Below are 20,461 nucleotides of genomic sequence, written 5' to 3'. Positions count from 1 at the left end.
TGAGAGAGACTTGTACGCAAGGTATACTAGACAACCTTCACGACTGCCTTACGGCGAAAAACGACTGAGATAAACTTCAGCAACAGTTTAGAGATTTGCTTTTTCGACACCTGACGACGAGTCAGCGACTTAGTTACCAATTACTTGTGATTATCTTTCACCTTCGAGAATCTACAACAGCCAACAACGAAGATGTCAAGTCTTATCAACGTTATCGCATTCATCTGCATTGCAACTGCATTCGCATCCACGGTAAGTACGCAAGACTTACTATGCATAGAGTATCAACAGCGATATTGGCAAAAACAACACGTTAAAGGCGACGCCAGAACGGCCCGAGTTAAAGCGCCGTGCTTGCGAAAACAAGTTGACACAGTGTGGCTATTTTTGGCAGTTTGCCTTCTGTCTCGATTGGCGCTGTGTTTGCCGTCGGGTACCTGCGACGCGCGGTCGCAAGTGGAATTTGCGGATTATTTGATTGTTTGTCTAGGCCCCGCTACTACGATCACATCTCCGCTGCCTCGCCGCCTATGTACTTAAAACGGGTGGTGCGCCTTTCGGGACCGGGTACGGATTAGCACCCCTTCCCGTAACACCTCGCCATTATCGATGATTCTCCCTTCGGTAACGCGACGATGCGATCGCCGATAGGTGGACAAGATAACACCGTAATGCGCGTTCGGCCTACGCAGCTATGTAAATCACACGACCCGCCGTTAATTGCTGGGGAATTAAGTCATCGCGCGTCGACATTCCATAGCCGTCGGGCGCGCTGGGCGATTTGGCCGGATCGTGATCTGGTACAACGATACCAAAGCCGCTTGAGATGACAATTAGGTCTCGCAACGGATCAATTTGAGGCAATTCCGTCGCCCTTTCGAATTCCTACAACGCTCGAACAGGGAAATCTTTTGCCCCAATCTGCGGGTCGTAATTGCCTTGTTTTTGGTCGACGGCAACTGTAAATTTAGAATTCCGGGAAATTTGCTTTGGCTAAAAACAGAAGCTAAATAGGTTGGGGGACGATGTTTTGCGACACACCTACTTAAATGGAGCGCAGCCCGATCGGGCAACAATACCCCAACGTTGATACACAAACAACCGGCGCCTTTATCGCGTTGTTCGGACAACGTTGCGCGCAAGAGTCGATCCTCAACATACAAAGCCGACAATGTTGTATAAAAAAAGTTCCCACCTTAGAAAACTCATAGGACCAATTGTGTACAAATGACCACTTAAGCAGACCTCGGTACGGATCATTTGGTCGGGGGCGAAATGACTCGAATTCCTCGAGCCGATAAGAGGCCGCTATAGTTGATTAGTAAACGTTACAGCAATCAAGCGCGATATTTTCGAACTCCGTCAGCGAGTTCACTGGGCTGAATGTAAGACAGACAAAGGCGCTCTTGGCGGAGGCAGCGCCCGAGTTTGTAACGCCTCGTGCATTTGAATGCAAACAAAAGCGCTTGTCGGTCGCGTGCTTCGAAAAATTGCGCACGGGACTCTCTAGATTACGAACGCTAATCTTTCGCGCCGGGTTTGCTGAGACGAACTCCGCGCGACGAGACATTGAGCGCCGCCAGACAGGAAATCATACGCCGTGCTCTGTGTGTGTATCAGGTACACGGTTATGGTCCACGTTAATCCACTATCCGCGCGATCGTGACAAAAAGCGCGGAAGCAAATTAAAACTTTTTTCTAGAGTATGTTGCGCCAATACGCAAGGAGAAGTATTTCGTAAAGGCGGCGTTTCAAAGAAGCTTTTTTCGGGGGACCATCCGTTTGGGCGCAGCTGGCATTAAACCTTGGCGGGGGTCGGGCAGATAAATGCGCGTGATAGCTGGACTGTATTCCACTGCGGTAGGACCGTGCCTAATGGAAATCTACATAACATGCCCCACACGTAGACTTCCCGCGGCGTCCCGGCGGTAAGAATGTGTGCGATCGGTCGATAAACCTCCTCCTTTGCTATTTTCCCAGGTTTCGGCCGTCGGAAAAATCCGTGCCATCGCCACGCCATCGCCTGCCTGTCGAAGGCGGTGCGCATCCTGCCCCAAAGTCCCTTCATGCCCAGTCGGCGTCAGCCTTGTTACCGACGAGTGTGGGTGCTGCAAGACTTGTGCCAAGCAGCTCGACGAACCATGTGACGAGTACAACTTGTGTGACCACACCAAGAACCTTTACTGCAGCTACAGGGACGTAGACGTCAACAGCGGGGTTTGCGTCGGTGAGTACCGGAGTTTTTTGCATAGCTGGAATTTTCTTCGTAGTTCTGTCCTTGCGATAATTAAAATCTCGCGTTACGAACAGAACGAAGTGTGCGGCCCTGGTGATGTAAGCGCCGCGCGATATTTCATATTAGGTTACTTTTGTGGCGCGGCAAAACATCAACAGCCGAAGAAAGTGTTACGTCCGGTGAACAATGGCTTATTGTTGCGCGATCCGTTTTTACTGTCGCGAAACAATCGTCCGACAATCACCAGGTAGCATACGATTCGCCTGTATCGTTGGGCGGAAACAATGTCCTCGACAAACAGCGCGAAACATGAACGCGTGTTTATTTAAAGCTTATTAATTTTACCTGAGACGTCGCGGCGCATGCCTTAACAAGCTTTTCGTTTGTTTGTACAGCAAAGCCAGGACGCTCCTGCTTCTCCAATAGCAAGACCTACAGGAACGGAGAGTTTTTCGACATGGGATGCAGAGCCACCTGCACCTGTGTTGATGGACACATTGGCTGCCAGCCGAAATGCCCAATGACCGCCTCCGCAGTTCCTCCAAAGGTAAATAGCCCTTCCAGCAAAGTACCGATCAACCTGTTGATGCGCACGTAGCATCCGCATTAAAACAATACGCGCATAACGTCCACATGTCATTGAAATGCTTGCAAATTCAATGCGCCACGTTTCGCGTGTTTGCGAGCGAGAATTTCCTGGGGACAGTTGCATCAATGGCGTGTTTACGTTTTTGCAGAACTGTCGCCACCCGCGTTTGGTCACCAAGCCGAACAAATGCTGCCCGGAGTGGATTTGCCGTTCCCCCGGACGCAACAACACGACCTCCAACACGAAGCCACCTCGCGGTGTGACCCGCGCTCGCCCCAGTATGCTTGAAAGTAAGTGTTTTGAGATATCCTTGCGGTGTTTAGATAAATAACCCTTACCCTTCGCGATGCGGTTTTTACAAACGACTGGCCTTCTGTCAACACGGAGGCTGGGCCTTGACACGCGATGTTTGTGTATACCCGGCTTCTCGCTGTAGTCAAATAGATCGCGCGCTACCGCTGACAAAGATTTTGAAAATCGCCTTTCTCCGCCACCGCACCATCTTCAAGCGGTCGCAAACGAACTCACATCTCGTGCGAAAGCGATTCGGATTCGCACCGCCAGATGAGCAAAGTAAACAAAACGGGGCCGGCTTGTGTACGGTTTGTGAAAACAACACGTGGGCAGAAGGGCGGGTAGGGGTTGGGGGGACGACCAAGTTCACGCGGTTTCAAAGGCGATTGTAGTTTTAACCCCGACGCCGCTAAATGCCGACTCCAATGTTCATGGGCTGTAAGTGAGTCGCTCTACTGCCTACAGCCGATGCGCCGAATTGGAAAGGCGTTCCTGACCGCAACATTCGAACACCGAGACGACTGTAGCAATATTGCGGAACAAAATACCAGGACCTGTCACGGCATAGTGCTCGTTATAACAGATACGAAGTACTCGCCTTGGGACCATGGGATAGGAAAATGCCTTGTTTACGCCAGCTCGTCAAGGCAAGTTCATCAGTTTGTGGCATCAGTTTACGTTACACAAGCACATGTAAACCGTCTAAACGGGGCCACAAGACCCTACGATTACGCGCTTCTTGCGAAAGGTTAGCACGCGCGCGCCGCTCGAACCATCGCGGCTTGACTAAAAATACCTTTAAGTGGCATGTAGCGGTATGCAGACGAAATCACCATATATGGCCTTTTCGCGTGTGCTCTGGACCGGCGGCGATCAACAGACAGCCACGCCATGCAAAGTACAGTCGAACGCTTGTGCCCTCCAGTATCGGCCAATGCCTAAGAAACGTAGGAACAACACTGCGTTTATGCGCCGCCGCGGGCGCTGAAAAACATCACAGGTCTCAAATATATCCTCGCAGACTTGGCGACCGCATAGTTTATTGGCGAATGTTTTTCCGATGTGTCACACCAACTAATTGGCCTCTTACTCTCTTGCAGCTCGCCGCAGCGAACCAATCCAAATCAAGATCCGCGAAGATAGCTGCGTTGTTCAAACTACCGAATGGTCTGCCTGCTCCACCACCTGCGGATGGGGTATCTCCGAACGCGTCACCAACGACAACAAGAACTGCAAACTCCGCAAGGAAAAGCGCGTCTGCCAACTCCGGCCTTGCAACAGTGACCCTACTGCACATATCAAGGTTGGTATTTTATGATTATGCCACGTCTGGCGTAGATTGGCAACATTGACAAATGGACTTAACTGTTAATACCTTCCGACTTTAAGTGAAAGTCATTGTATTTATTGTTACTTGCAGCGTGGAAAGCGTTGTGTGAGAACTGTGAAGCCCCAGCGCCGTGTTCGTTACTCCTTCTCCGGCTGCCAGTCTAAGGTGTACTCACCCAAGTACTGTGGCAAGTGCACCGACGGACGTTGCTGTACTCCAAAACACACGGTCACCAAGGCGATCAAATTCACCTGCGAGGGTGGCTTCCAATTCAAAAAGCGCATGATGGTGATCAAGTCGTGCCAGTGCAACACCCGCTGCGCAGAATCCAGCAACGATATCTTCCACGCGCTTCGTCACATGGGCGGTGACACATGGCAGGCGTGAGTGGCGCGGCGCCACACTCGCACCGCACAGAACGGCGACACAATGAGTTCGCCGCGCTCATACTGCCACTAAATGGATGAGAGACAACATCCAGAAAATGGATCAGGTGGACTTGGCTCTGCGACAGCCAGTTGGTTAGCGCGGGCCCGGGCGTCCGCGCCCACAAACAACGTCCACTGTAAGTGATCTTTAAAGTGCAATGGAACGACGACGTGCCACCACGTTGAAACGACAGCCTTCTTGGTTGAAATGAGACTCGAGCTAGCGAGCAACAACACACCCCACAACCCCATCGACCCGATGTGGGACCTGCCGGTGTCTGTACATTAACATTACCCACCCCGCCACGGGTCGTCGCCTTTACAATGAAGAAACTCTCCAAGGCCAATGCCATTGTTTTTTGTCCGTTTTTGCCCCACCATTCCACATGTCAAAATATCTCGCCTCCACGTTAGCGTTTGTGTGAACCAAGTTTCATTAAATAATAGCCATCAATCAGGCATTTACAGCCTGTTTAAAAGTGGCCCGTCGGCGACAGTGGAAATTAATAGCCTTTAACCGCGGTGACCTGTAACCCCCAGCAGTCTTGCTGATATAAAGTACTGCCATGAATCACACACTGTCTCGATGCGTCTAATCTCGTTACAGTGGTCGAGATCCTTCAATGCGCTTTGGTGCCCCAGTTAACTCATGTTGCCTGACCTCCAGCCCCCGCTTTGTCAACCAATCGCCATCTCACCCATTTCGGCGACCGCGCATGCGTTATTGTGGCAGGCCTCCTTTCCCATCGCCCATAAAACAAACCCCAGACGGGGCCAAAGTTACAGCCACCACTCGGTCTTACTGGCTGGTATGTGGTTCGCGTGCGAAGAGCTTAGGGTGAGAGCGGGACACTCCGTACCCACTTGGCAGTTTATGTCGGCGTCGAGAAATGTTTGCCCTCACCAAGGGCTACAATTGCCATTGCCCCGAAAATCCCAAAGCCGGGGCGGCGGAACGGCTACGCCCTCGATTCTTGCTCCCAAACTTTACCGACCGCGCACCCTCTTGAATTTTGTTGCGCCAATTTCGTGTAACTATTTTTCGTGTAAATTCTGTGACGACACCAAGTTAACTCCCGGTCGATTTTGGCCGGGTTGAGATAACAAGGTGATCCCCTTTTTTCGTTGTTTTTCTTCTCGCGTGTGTGACCTTAGTGTGTGCGTAGTTTTTCGTGTTTAGAACTGTGGCCGTGCTGTGCTTTTATTCCCCTTGACAACTATGTACTAACTGCGATAACGACCCTTCGAGGCGTTACACTTACACTGGTAGGAATGTCGACGGCGCCGACCACGCCGTTTCACCGCGGCCATAGCCGGCGCCACTTTAATTGTTTTCCTGTAGTCTTTCAAATCTTGTGTTTTCTCTCGCACCTAAATCTGGTTTTCCTGGTCTTTAATCGGTTTTACGAAAATTCGAAACCAAAACCTGCTCTTTCCGTAGAGCCTCTGTCTTGTTTTCGATTGAAGTACACAAACCTGTAGTCTTTTGCGCTTGTTTTCCTTTCGTTTTTCTTCTTATCTATAATTTATATAAACCGTTTGTACTTCAGCTTCATTTTTCGTGTTCAGATCGTTTGTATTTTTGTACTGAAAATGCGTGTGCCGTTTATCGCGGCGGCAATGTAAAATAAAGCGTTTCTGGGTCTAGCACCCGAAATGGCACCAAATCGAGTCGTTGATCCAGCCTGTCAGTCAGTCTTTCGTCGAGGCTGGTTCGGTCTTAACAGGCTCCAGATAAGCGGGCGTGAAAATTTTGGCGGTCCGGTTTTAGCTCGATACAACAACATCTGCACAGAGGAACGAAATGTCAGGACCTTCTTTAGCGGCAAAATGTTTCGCCGTGTTCGTATATTTTTCCAGGTGCCATTTAACTTCGAGGCTATTTTCGGATCGAAAAGCACGACAGCGGAAGTGGTCTGGTAACAGACCTTGGGGGCCTCGATGAAACTTTGAGCCAGATGTAAAGCTTACACAAATGCACTTTAGAAATATGTAAACAACGACAGCTGGTAGCTGACCATTGAAAACAACCCAAGGTCGTTGTTTACCTGCAGGACCAAGTTGCCCTATTGCGCGTCCTGCAAAGTGTTAAACATCTCACAGAAACAACAATGACCGGGTAGATATTTGTGAATAAGCATCAATATGGATGTTGTATTAAGATCTCCACAGAGTGCACAGTGTGGAGTTCTGCTCCATCAGTCACAAAAACCTTCCCATTCGATAGGTGTAAGTGGTCGCTTCCTCGCCGGTTGTAAATCCCGATATCGCTCTTCTCGGAGGTGACAAAACACTTTAGAAACCTGTGCGCCGTTCGATTGTTTGTTGCCCGCACTTATCGCGCGTCCAAACACGCAAATACGATCGTGGGCTTCCGATTGTCAGCCTCCATTGAGAGCGCACTCCACTAGAAAGGTGATATGCGATTCCTGCCGCTATTCGTGTCGTTAATGCGAGCCAGCGGTGACTTTCGACACAGTATCCGCGCGCGCGCAAACAATGTTTCGACATGGAATCGGATCGTGCGCGCGGCGATCAGAACAATGACACCGCGAAACCGCATACCCCTGGGACGGTGGGTAGGTTTCGTCTCCCCGAGTCGCTGTGACGCATTATGCATCGCAGTCATATTCATTTGTCGCCCATCAAGACGCCTCCGTTTGTATCGCTTGGCGAGTAATTGCCATCGTTTTAGCATAGGGATCGTGTCGTCGGCGCAAGAAGGCGGAGTCAATAGGTAGGGTTTCATGCGCTCGTAGCGCGTTACACCACAATGAACAACTTCATTATCGGCGGAAGCAGTCCGGTAACGCGGCGCGCGTTGCGAAAACGAGATCGCGTTGGCTCCCTGAGGAGAATTGGTTACCGGTTCGCGGTTCATCGTGCGGCTATTCATCAGTAGTTTGTAACAAAGCGGCGGGTTTGTTGCGAAAAAATCGAATTCGCTTTCCGTGAATCGCGATAATGATGCTTCTCGACGTTGGCTGATGGCCTTACGAGCGACGCGGCCCTAACAAAAGTCGTTTGAGCGTTTCGTGCGTCCGCGGTTTGAGTGACAGAAGGGACAAGTTTATGAATTCTCACTAAAGCGCGATTTACGTTCAAACACGGACGGATCGCCTCATAACACAGTTGTTCTTGTCGCCCGTTTCCCGCAAAATGCGTTGCTATTTTTACATATTTCACAAAGGAGATACGAGAATAGAAGCACTTGGAAGCCACTCAAGTGCTCTGTCGAAATGCGATAAATGTTGTGGATCAACCCCCGGCGAAGGTTTATCCCGAATAATATCGCGCCGGCACTCGACATCTGATGTGACATCCTGGAAGTACTAGGACGTGTGGGCGAAGTTTTCCTCGAGACGTCCAACGCAACGTAATTGCCCCTAGCGGTAACGAGAAGAGATCTCCTCCCTTGTTCCCACATATTGTCGAGTTATTCGTGCCGGATTACACTAGGACTAAACAATGGCAAAGCGCCCGTGCGCGCCTAAATGTAAACAGTGCCTTTGTCGCGGTGACCAGGCTCTTGTCGCGGCCAAAAGCCTTTAAGCCATTCTACATGAGTCCTGATCTCGGCGTGGGGCTGAGTCAATCGCTCGCGCTTGTTTATCGCTGTTGATCGGAATTCTCCGTCCGGTCACTTTGTTTACGCAACACCACGAAGTCCATTTGCCAGTCGAGAGGACTTTAATAGACCGCTCGACCGTCGCGTTTCATTTTGAAAAACAAGCGTACGTGAAACAAACACATATGGACAGAACGCAAACTGCGCGCGTTTATCGCCAAAATCACTTGAGACTCGGACAGGTGTTCGTCGAGTGGGAGCGAAAATATGGAAATAGGAAATGCCGAGACTGGCCAGGGATAATGAAAAATTCCTTCCCCAAGAATTCAATTGTTAGAACTAAGGGCGCTCGTGTTGTCGTAACTTCCTTTCCCCTTTCACCCAACCGTGGAAGATAAATATGGATGTGTTATTGGATCTTGGCAGTGACTCTTCGCTCCAAAACAAAAATGTTTTTCGTCGACGGCTGTTGTGCTTTCTTTTGTTTGCAAAAAGTTGTTGTTTATTTCGGCGTGGAAAAGTACAGTACTGGTCATGTTGTAAATGTGAAAACACGTGTCAACGTGGGTAGCAATTGTCCTTACAGGCCATATATGGAGAAACAGGTGATTCAGCTTTTCGAACACTTGTAATTCGCGAGCGGGAAAATGCTGCGGTTCACCCTGCGCACACCCCTACAAAAACAATGAAATCATCAGCTAGGGTTCGGCGATCTCGCCGATAATTTCGGACAATGCAAAAGTGACGCACGTGGCAAATCAAGCGACACGCGACAAGATCGCGGCGACAAACCCCGTCGCATCGGAAGCGACCCTCAGGGAGTGTCCCGGGCCCCAGTATTTCCTGTTTAGCTGCTGGGGCAACTTGCGTCACTCATTCTTCACAAGAAAACCTTTCGTAAAGTGGGGGAAAATCGGCAAAAGAGGTTTATTTCGGTTAAAGGGCGTTGGCTGTACATTTTCACCTTTCTAATTTAGGATTTTGCCCTTTTTAGGATGTGGTCGGTTCGGTCGACTAAAAACTGAAGTATCGCTTGGGAACCCAGGGCCACATCTTACGTACGAGCAGTAATATCATATTGTGTGATGTGTTGTTTGAGCGTAGAGTTCCGTGTATTTTTCTAGGTCGTCCACATTCGTTGATAAGATTGATAATTAACTGATATTGCTATATTGAAGCAGTAAACATTGTCCACTGCATGAGCTGTACCACTTTGGCTCTCTGTAACGTACACCCTTGACTTATGGCCAGCATCGCACAGTTTAATTTTTTAATTTCTGCCTGCACCCTCATATGCAAAGTAAACACATGAATTAGAAATCGGCAAAAAAATGCGTAACTTCATATCAACCGTTTCACTTGTATCTTTCCACAGCAACAAAAAAAAACAAGTTACATCAGCAGCGGCACCAGATCCTCCCATTCTCTGATAAATCTCACCAGGGGGTGTAGAGTTCACATTAACAGCCATTACGTAATTGTTTTGGGTAACAAAACCGGAGTCCACACTCCGTACCGCCGCCTTTACTTCCATCGATGTGTTGTTTCATCAATACCCATTCTTATAGGTCAGTTAAAGTAGTGTTGATGTGAGTGCAGGACACACGTCTTCCGTCACAACGCTGTGATCGGTGAATCACACAACGGGACCAAAATATCCATTGGCCTATTGTCATTATATACGCAAGGGCGCTGATGCGATACGGTCAGTCGCGACCTCCGCCCGATTACGACTCAGTCAAAAGTGTTCCAGTATGACATCAATTACGTGTTCTATTATCCTGTTTACTGTGGAACGCGAATTCTTAAAGCGGATATCGGTGGACCAACTGGCCTGTCCCGAAATAGTAGCGAGGAAACCGCTCGTTTGCAATCTGTCGAAGTTTGTTGACGACTGCGCGTTTTTTTCGCAAAATAAAATCTTTATTAACTTTTTTTTGCCTTTTGACAATTTTATGTAAGTATTGCAAGTGAGCCACTGGAGTTTTGTGGTAATTGAAACCATGTTTACACTCAACAATGTGCCATGTAATCATTGATCCCACGCATTGATACAAAAACGGCAAAAGTATATTATTTTAATTCGGCTGTGCATTTCTTTAGTCTTTGCGCGAACAAAACTGTTCCAAACAAAAAGATAGTCAAAGGAAAACCAAACAGCAGCCCTTGATAATGACGGGGACGCTCGCAAGCCTCGCTGTGCTCTTGGTATAGGGGCCGAAGTACAACTCCAGTTTGCCGCCAAAATATGTTATCATTTGTACAATGTATGCACAGCATATCTGCTGCACGCGATTTATGTACCCTGCGTGGAGAACAACAACGTAGTGCTACTGTTTGCACGCGGCTATGTATTGGAATTTGGACTGAATTGTGGGAAATTGTTAATTGAAATGCAAGAGCTACTGGCCACGCTCATGTTTCATAAGGAGCGTGGTGGACCGTGCGGTCTAGCCAGTTTCCCTGCAATGCAGACCGGTCTCAAACTAATAAGTGGACAAAAGGTGAAGTGTTTCAGGAAACTATGAAGAAAAGAATATTAAGCAAACGAGGGACAGTTACCAAAATGTAATTTGATCCCCTTACCAGTCGTAACATTTTCCTGTTATCAGGAGCTCCTCATGCCTGAAGATAGCAAATCAGCTTGAGAGGTGTGACAAACCGTACATGACCCCACCAATTAGCGTGCTTACCGAAAACGATTTGAAACTGGACCCCAGCCGAAAAATGGGCGCTCGACAAAGCGCAGCTGTCTCGTGGTAAGGGTGCCTTTCGCCCGCCAAACTGCGACGCTTGCTTGCATTTGAAACATATCACACTTCCGAGTTTATCCGGGCTCTCAAGAGTCGGCCGCGTTGAACATTCGGTGCATTTAATACAGTGGGAACGGCTTGAGCGAGACGCAACCCAACTCCGGGGAGCGCAAGTTCCCAAGCAGAGCGCGGTAAACGGATCGTCTCGCCCCATCGCCAACCGCAAATGCGGAAGCGGCTAAGGTAAACGTTGAGCATTAGCCGGATTCCGAGGGCACGCCGGAAAAGTATGTCTCGGCACTGCCAAGGGCCTGACGATAAACCGACAGCTATTGCAAATGGCCGGCTTTGTGCTTCGTAGATGCGGCGTAAAATCAGCACGCCGCACACCTGCACGTGAATTAAGACCCAGGACGGGGTTTCGGGGGTAGAGGGGAGAGACGTTGACAATCACTCTATCGGGAGACGAGATCTTTAGGAGGGCAAGTAAGCGCTACGACCAATGAATGAAAATCGCTACCGAAATTAAATTTTTGAAGAGGGTCAGGCAATAATAAGCTGGCGTCTCCCAATGGCAAAGGAACGCCTTTGCGGTAGGGACTGACAAGCGGGAAAAACAAGTTTGATTGACACACTCCGCTCGATTGCAGAAACAATGCCCTTTCTGGGCGTGGTCGCCCATGTTTATGTGCGCCTTTCGCCAACGCAGTTGCTATACCATGATGAATTGTGGCTCTTACTGGCATTCACAGGAAAATCGCGTGCGCCGGACGTAAGGGGGCGAGAAGGTAAACAGAAAGTAAACAATGAACGCGCGCACCGGGACGGGGAATTTAATAGCAAAGCAGTGGGTCAGAGGTTTGCCCCGCCCCCTGTTTGGCGCCCAGCCACAATTTGCGAAAACAGCACGATCGCTGACCGAGTCCGCACGCGAGCTAATTCGCCGCCCATGGCTGTTGTTTTTGCATTCGATTCCGGCACGAGAGAGACTGTCGAACTCTGTGCGGCTAAATGGACGACCTCTGTTTCCGACGGGCGGGTGGCCACGTTGGGATGGGTAGGAATGGAATCATGCGTCGCTCGCAAAAGCTGCGCCCGGCAAGTTTCCACGTAGCACTATCTGCTGCTTTGTCACGCAGCAGCATTCACGCTCATCGTCTCGTGGCGCGTGACGTCAAACTCGTCCTAGTTTTTGCACTGAATCCACGTCAGCGGCACGAATGGGCGTCCAAATAAAGCGCAGCGAGCGGCTTTGTTACAACAACCAGCAAACACTAACAAACACAGGCCCCACTTTCCCGTGCGGCCACGTATCTTCGCGAACATTCAAGGTTGGCTGCGGACCCGTTTGCCCCAGCGACCGAATTCCGCGCTCGCTCGTGCGAAACCGGAGCGCGGACCGGGTGTCACTCGAGGGCGGTTCGGCGATGAATGACAAAACATAACATGGCACAATTACAAGGTATAGCAACATAGCAATCTCGTCGTTAACAACGGCAATCGGTCGAGCGTTTCGGGTGGGAAGGGCGCTGTTGTTTGGCCGATAATTCGATAAAATACGGGTCGCCGTTGGCCGAGAGAGAGAAAGAGGCTGGGGGAAAGACGAAAACACGAAGGCATGCAGACTGCGTCACGTGCGACATTTGAGGCTTTCTGCACTCACAACACACTCTCACGCGGCTGTCTGAGAAACGCTCGCGGTCGGGATGCGAAACTGCCGAAGCCGCGCGATTTACTGCTGCCAATTACCGCAGCGCATTCCTTTGCGTTCAAGTTTTATTGTTGACCGTAAATTGGTGATTGCAATATAGGCACTATGTCAGACTGTGGCGTCGTTCGATGATCTATAAGCGAACACGCAGGTGCTCCGATCTTTGCACATACACCGGTACTGCTGGTTGTGTCGCCCTTATCGTGGCAGCTGACAACTGTCGGTGGAGCAGGCGCGTAATTACCCCCATTAGAAGAAACCTGTATCGGCAGCTAAATCAAGCATTAAGATCCACTTAACCGTTTGCGACCTCGCTGACAAGATTCATGGTCTAATTTTGGGCACGTAATGGCCGTGATGATGTTAATAGCTTTTATGTGCTTGGATTAATCGTCGTGTCAAGGTCGCAAGCGTTCAAATAGATGTGAGACCGTACGTGTCCTTGTTGATTGATTTGATTTACCCGGCGAAGACACGAGCAATGGTTAAATGTTTTTGTTGTTGTTAAATTTGATGTGTATGGTCGCAAAAAATGTCCACAATATTTGCTTGTTTTGTATTGGATCTACTGATTGTAAAACCGTACGCGTTTCTAAAGTTTACTGAAGGCTCAGGAGTCTTCTGGCCGTCTTACACCTCGTTCTAACCACGCCAAACATGGTAAGGCGTGTGACACTCAAGCGACGATTATCTCTTTGTACAGAATGCATCGTCAACCGCACGTTGACCAACAGCTTAAACAAACATGGCGCACTAAAAAAGCTGTCGCCGAGATCAGCTTTGGGGCGGGGCGCTCGCCTTCTGATAGGTGTGGTCGCATAGCTCACCCCTTGACCCGACACGTCTTGGCGTCGCCGCAACGCTTTCGTATCGAGTTGGGATGCTTGTGAGCCGCCAATCACAGAGCATCCAAATATAGACGATGGTCTGTCTTCGCAACAGGGATATATGCAGGTGGGAGTGGGCGATATTGGCGTACGATAAAACAACGGCAAGCAGATTGCAGTGCAGCCCCGAGGTATTTGCGGCAGAGCTGCAAAAACAAATATAACTTGTCTCCAGACGCACTATTCTCCACCAATATATAAAAAGTGTTAACCTCCACACATTCCAAATTTATCCCATATTGACAATATGAGAGGAAGAAGGCAAGAAAACCTGCATGGCGTTAAGCACTATGACAGAAGAGGTACAATCGCCACGTACATGACGACAAATAACCGCAACAGCGTATTTACAACTCAACAAGCAGTTGACGTGGGTGACTTCAGTGACAGTCGCTGGTACGTTAACATTGGCCCGAGCATTATAAATGATTGGCTGCGCAATCTGTGTGGATTACGTGCAGTGTAACCGATTCAGAGAACTGGAGCCAGCGATCAAAGGGTTGTAACATCGCTTCACTCATCAACACTCGTGTGACGCAAAAATGATGGATTCAAACTTGCGTTAAAACGCCTATAAAACAGGTTGGACCAAATTAAATCCGTATTACACAATCACAGGCATCTCCAAAATCGTCCGTCATTTCTTGTATTATATCTAGTCGAACGGGTAATGCGGTGATTTCTTGTAAAATCTCACCAAACTAGAAATACGGCTTCTGGAAAGGTTCAAGCGACATGGCGATACTTGGAAACTTTCGCGTCCAAACCGGATAACAGTAGTGGTGTGCTACTAAAGCGTGAGCTACGCAAACTGAAGTTGGGGGGCTGTGTAGCAACGACCGCGATTAGGAACTGCGCGCGGGGGCGTCGGCATGGCTGGCACGCTGCGAGATAACCCGAACGGCACATCGCTGGGAGAACTGAATGACCCTCCGCGACTTGGCCGGCGACAACAACGAGCCCTGGGTGCCACGGTGTGTTGTCAAAACACGATCAGGTGCTGTGTGTCTGCTGCGGTATTGCAGTGTGGCTCTCGGAGAGCGTTCAGGCCATTGACTCCTCAACGTTTCAAGTCGCTGCTGGTAAATATTCGCCCTTTAATGAGACGGCACATTTAACCGCGGCTCAAGTTGCCCAACAAAGCACTCGGTTTGCATTCCAGCTATTTGAGGTTTTGCTATTTGGGGCCCAGACTCCGCGAAGTTCACAAGGGGCCGAATCTGACATTCCGGGGCACACGCGAAACGCTAGGTATTTAGCGTGGCGACCGTAAGATCGGCGAAATAAGCCGCGTTTCTGTGTAAAGTGTCAACAAACACACCACACCGCGACGCGCCATGTCAAGTCAGAATAGAGGCCGATCCCGATGACCTGTAATCGTAGTAGGAATGCTTAGTCGTGAAAATGCGATCGGGTCATTGCAGGAGTAACTGCGCATGTAGCTTCGTCAATAATTTAAAGCATGCCTTTTTGCCTCTTCAGCCCAAACCGAAAACCCCACGTGCGATGGTTGGATATTTTGAAATCAGCTTATTGTATTTGGAAAATACGCAATGCAGATAAGCCCACGAGGCTTATGCGAGCTTGCAGATGACGCAACTTACCACGAAAGGCGTCATTCAAACAATATCAGGCCCCAACAATGCTTCAACACACACGAGCGAGTACAAACAAAGCTGATTTGGTAAGTCGAGCTGCATATACCGGATCAAACGCACACATAAACGAATAACCCACATCAACCAGACACTGAGCTCCCCACCGACGTCACCCGTCCGTGCCCACGTCATCAGAGATAACCAACCAGATGCTAGTTAGACGAATTAAAGTGCGGATGATCGGGCGAACGATAGCGAAGCGCTAATGCCGCGATCCCTGTTGGATTTGCACTGGTGTACCTTGCACCCGATCCCTGGAGTGAACTTGACCCTGTCTCCACCTGCCGCAGCAACTGTCAGGTGATATTCCGTCGCAGCGGGGCCACCGAAGACGAAAAGGGGCGGGTTGCGGCTGACGGGGTTAGAACACAATCAACTAGAAACGGTTCGTGTTTATTTCTCGGCGGAAGTCGGAGGTCTTTTTCTTTGTAAGCTTTCCTATTTGAGTCCCACGCAAGAGGCAAATGATGGTTTTGGTAGCGTCACACACTCACTAGCTGAGATTTAAACATAACCGCCAAGCGTTCAACAAACAATTGTAAGAAAAATCTGGAGCACACAGCATAAGTGGGTATGAGAGATCAGGTAAACAAAAAAGTTGACGTAGCGCTTATAACAGCACAAGCGTATGTCAATTAAAATTTGTAGGCGATTTGACGACAGAGAGGCCGTGACGAGGAGACTTTGAGAGGCGACGCGTTCTAGCCCTCGTCTATCGGCGCGTTTATCATTAAACAATCAAGATCGGGTAATTGACCATAGGACGAACACGAATAGCCAATTAACGCGTTCACAATAGGAGAGGGGTGAGTGACAAACGACCGGGACAGAGGAGATCTCGTCGTGGAACAGCGGCCACTCAAGCTGTCATTCCGAGTTTCGAGCGACACTGAGGTCGCGTGTTGCGGACACTCAAGTCCGCTTGATATGTGATTCCCCGCCACGGCTTCCAAGGACTCGACGATCCTCGCGCCGCAAATGAGCTTCGCGGTCGCAGCACTAACGAGTTGCTTGCGCTAAGCGTGTCAACGATCCGTTGTAAAATGTCTCCGGCACGTCAATGCGCGGAGATTTGCGCAATCCGCACATCTCGAAACAGTCGTCGCGATGTATGTTGAGAAGTCGCCATTCTCAAGTGAGAGAAATGGATGGAAGGAACCACCCGCTCCTCCTCTACTTGTTTCTTGCACTCTTTGGAGAAAGATGGAGGATTTTCCCGACCAACATGTCAAAAAAAATCCACGCAAGATGACTGGGCAAAAATATGTCGCTTGGAATGAAGTTTTTCGCCGCCGGCAAAATGATAAAGCCTCAGTTTTATCGGGATCAAAATTTCTTCAGTAATCTTTATGTGAACATTTCGTGTGTCTAACGAAAAATAAAGTATTTGTATGTTGATGGTTGTGTTGAAAAATGCCAAACAATATTATCAGGTTTATTTGTCGGTGATGTCATTGTGCGCAATTTTCAATCGTTTGGAATTCGAAAACGATCGGAATGTCGAAGTGTGATGCAACCTCAAGCGACCCCGAAACACCGCAACACCCAGACCGAAAAATCCCGCGGTCCGAAAAGAGAACCTGTTTATCACGGATCACTGACGATTGGCCACTTACGCACGTGATCAAGCTGGGACGCGTTTTCGCCTTAGTGCGCACGGTTGTAGGCGGTCGCCTGCGCAAACCGTGTGAGAAATTTGCTCACATTCCGCGCATACCAAAACTTGTTTTCTTTCGAACTGCGAAGCGCTCGACCGCTCGCGGCGTAAGCTCCTCACGTCGGAGTGTACGCAGTCATCACTTTGAGTTGCTTCCACCAGAAGGTCCAAGGTAAACACGAGGCGCACCGCAGCGGACCCCCGCTGCTGGTTAATACACAAGCGTGAGATTCCTCGACTCCCGGCTGAGCTAATCCCCGCGACAGAAAAGCAATTTGCAAATTTGCCGCATTTCTTTGGAAAAGCATTCGCTGCGAGGCAGCGTAAACAATATTTTGTGTAACGGACAGCGCAGTTCGTTCACGACTGACATGTAGTGTAAATAGGAAATATATTTTTTCTATACGTGTTGCTGACGTAAGTATCTAAGCCCCTACGTAAGATCGAGCAATAGTATGCTTGCGTAATTGTCAGCTGACAGCTTTTAATGCGTAAACGTATAATACCACTACTAAAATAGATGCCCCTTTACTGACATCTGGTGGTTGAGTGTTTTAAAAGTAATCTGTAAGATTATACAGTACGGGTAGGATACGAGATACCCTACCGACCCTTGAAAGATCATTGATGATGAAAACCTGCGTGTCACCACCCATTCCGCACTCCCACGCTCGTAATCCCTCGTCCAAATACGTACACAATACTGCTTTGCAAACACGGTGACTTGCTCAGAAGGCATGGTAATTTTGTTTCACTCAAATACACCTTATCGTGGTTAAAGGGATGGACTAATAGGTTGGGCCAGTTAATCACTGCAAATCCCCCAAAGCGCTTTTGGGCGTCATCTGTCATTGTGAATAAGGGTAACGCGCATAGTTTGACCGCATGTTGTTTCGGGTAGCCGTATTAGGAACGATGCCCGGGCCTTGGACAGGAAGTGGGGGTGTTCGGTTTCGACATGTAAAGTGAAACTGATAGAAAGATCAGTTAAAACACAAACAATTAGTGAGTACACTTAGGGTGGCGTTTGCGCTGCTGCAATTAGGAGAAAGCGTTGCTTTCCAGAGCTGTAAACATGCACTGAAAACACTTTAGATGGCTACAGGTGAGGCTGCAGCAAAACGTTTACTAGTTGGTATGAACAGGCATCAGCATCTCAAATCCGCACATGAAAGAACATAGTTTACCCAGTGATGGAAGTAAAAAAAAATCTTGCCATTGTGTTTTCATATACTACGTGAGGTTTCCCAAACCGGTGAATAAATTCACTAATTTTACCATTTGGGACACACCAGCTGCTGTGTTTTTACCGGAACGCCGCACCGACGAGAATTCTTTTTACACGGTGTTCCGAACCGTTTCGGGTTACTTTCACCACTCAGTTTTCCCAAATAAAATCATGATATACATCACGTAATATACCTTGAGATTTAACTTGATACTCACTCCAACAAAGCCCCAAAATGCAAAATAAACATGTTTGTTGAATAGTACTGCTGGAGAAAGTGATTACGTAATTTTCTATTATTTTCGGGCCGCGTAAACGGCTGGCTAGCGTTGTCGACGAAGGCTGGCGTTGACAGAGGGTGCGTGGCAAGGAACACGAAATTGGTGACCGTTGACAGAGTATTAAACAGCGGGCAACAACTATAATACTACCCCTGGCAGAATAGCTTCACGATTTTAGCCCGTCAGTCACCGCTTACAACGCTGTTTAAAGCTAAAGTGAACCACAACAAACCAAACAGGCACCACTGTAGCAAGTCGTCTATTTAGCGCGTGACGTAATGGGGTCCTACGTCATACATACAAGTGGCCTGGCTGAAATCGGTTCGAAAACAAAGGCAGTTTGTGGGCAGGGGCAGTGATAAGGATCTCCGGTAGGAATTTGATTTGCAGCTACTTGGGGGTTTGTGATGGGGCGTCACAAGTTATTTCAGGCCAATTGCTGCCGATAACCGCTGGCCCTTGCCTCTGAGTGTTCCGCATTGGGATTCGATCTTAGTCATCGACGTCTTTTCGCACTCATGATGTTCTTGATGTGGGGAAATTTTTTATATGATGTACAGACAGCATGTGTTTTAAAACTGAGGCTGATCTAAACGCCTCGCGATAATTGGAAATTTTAGGTGAAACAAAACAGTAGAGTTTTGGAATAAGATTGACACCTAAAAACATAACGGCAAAAGTATTGGTAAATATAATATACACTGTTATACGGCAAAAGTATAATAAATGCAAAACATTTCCAACAATTGGAAGCTATTGTGAGTATAAAACGGTGCAAACATTTCAACCCGGATGTTTTAATCGGTTTTCAGACAATAAAAGTTTCGAAAACTTTGCTGGTATAATTGTAAGCGGAATGAGAACAAATTGAGCATAGGAGGCGGCAATTTGCAATTGTTGCGAATTTTTCCCATGAAAACTGCCAGCTTTATTTGGCCAAAGAATCTGCCTAATAACCACCCGATATAGCAATACACGATATTAAATACCGATATTTGGAAGTTGTCTTGGCCCGTCAACGTTTGCCTGCGTTTTGCGTTTGTTTTAAGGAAACCAAGCTGTGAAAGGCGGCCGGCAAATCGTAATATCACCATCAGACTGAGGCGTGGTAGACAACTGCGTCACAACGCCTTTTAGAGGGACCGTTATTTGTCTCGATACAAGCTCAATTAATTACATCCGATATCGAGTGCACAATAAAACCTGGCATTTTACCGGCACAGTTACAACAGACGGGCGCGACTGATGCTCATAAACAATGGAGTTGATAAGGGCCGTTGGAATGATTCACCAAACGAAGTTTTTGCTTTGCTTATGTATCCTATCTGTATTGTGTTACAGTTTATTGCTTTCAAGGAAATCACACACCCGTCTCTTAAGATGTTTGACGTCACTTCCAATTGGCGACAATTTTCGGAGTTTTCCTCCGCCCTGGGGATAAAGCGCATCTCGCGTTCACGGCGCTATTTGCCTTGACAGCGTGACACCCCGTACGAAATGGCTGCGACGTCATGCTCCATTGTCTGTTCTATTCTGGAACGACTCTTGTGTTTGTTTTAACTGCGGGTAACAGGAGAAAACAACTGAGCACGGATGTACAAAAATATCCGACGAGTCTTCTTTTGCTCTTGGAGGACTTGGAAATTGCAAGCATTCATAACTGCGGTCAGATGAGTTCCTCAGTCGCTTGAATAAACCTCCCGCAATGAATGAGGACGAGCGCCAAAATATGGCAAGTTGCCACCATTCACCTGCGCTTGTGATCGAGGTTGCCAAAAGGGCACGTCCGACGTGGGAAGCATAAAGCGGAGTTAAAATCAGCTCTATTCATAAATTGTTGC

The 20,461-nt window shown here is 48.5% G+C and overlaps 1 protein-coding gene across 1 annotated transcript; it reads left to right on the top strand.

The window, feature by feature from the left end:
- On the top strand, positions 1-6,544 carry LOC145910318 (CCN family member 2-like). The gene is made up of 6 exons (XM_082997390.1): positions 1-252; positions 1,981-2,227; positions 2,632-2,783; positions 2,974-3,115; positions 4,220-4,422; positions 4,540-6,544. Exons 1-6 carry the CDS (start codon positions 193-195, stop codon positions 4,834-4,836), a joined length of 1,101 nt encoding a protein of 366 aa, XP_082853516.1. The 5' UTR covers positions 1-192; the 3' UTR covers positions 4,837-6,544.
- Positions 6,545-20,461: the final 13,917 nt, after the last annotated feature.

This window comes from Ascidia mentula, chromosome 8 (genome assembly GCF_947561715.1).
Source record: "Ascidia mentula chromosome 8, kaAscMent1.1, whole genome shotgun sequence".
Classification (NCBI taxonomy): domain Eukaryota; kingdom Metazoa; phylum Chordata; class Ascidiacea; order Phlebobranchia; family Ascidiidae; genus Ascidia; species Ascidia mentula.
The sequence above is the reverse complement of the archived record's forward strand: the minus strand, read 5'-3'. Positions and strand labels throughout refer to the sequence as shown.

What these genes read in the sequence shown, in the direction of transcription:
- LOC145910318 (XM_082997390.1), top strand. Translation starts at nt 193, where the DNA reads ATGTCAAGTCTTATCAACGTTATCGCATTCATCTGCATTGCAACTGCA. An exon ending in CAACTGCATTCGCATCCACG is followed by an intron (nt 253 to 1,980) that starts GTAAGTACGCAA and finishes CTATTTTCCCAG; the next exon opens with GTTTCGGCCGTCGGAAAAAT. An exon ending in CCTCCGCAGTTCCTCCAAAG is followed by an intron (nt 2,784 to 2,973) that starts GTAAATAGCCCT and finishes ACGTTTTTGCAG; the next exon opens with AACTGTCGCCACCCGCGTTT.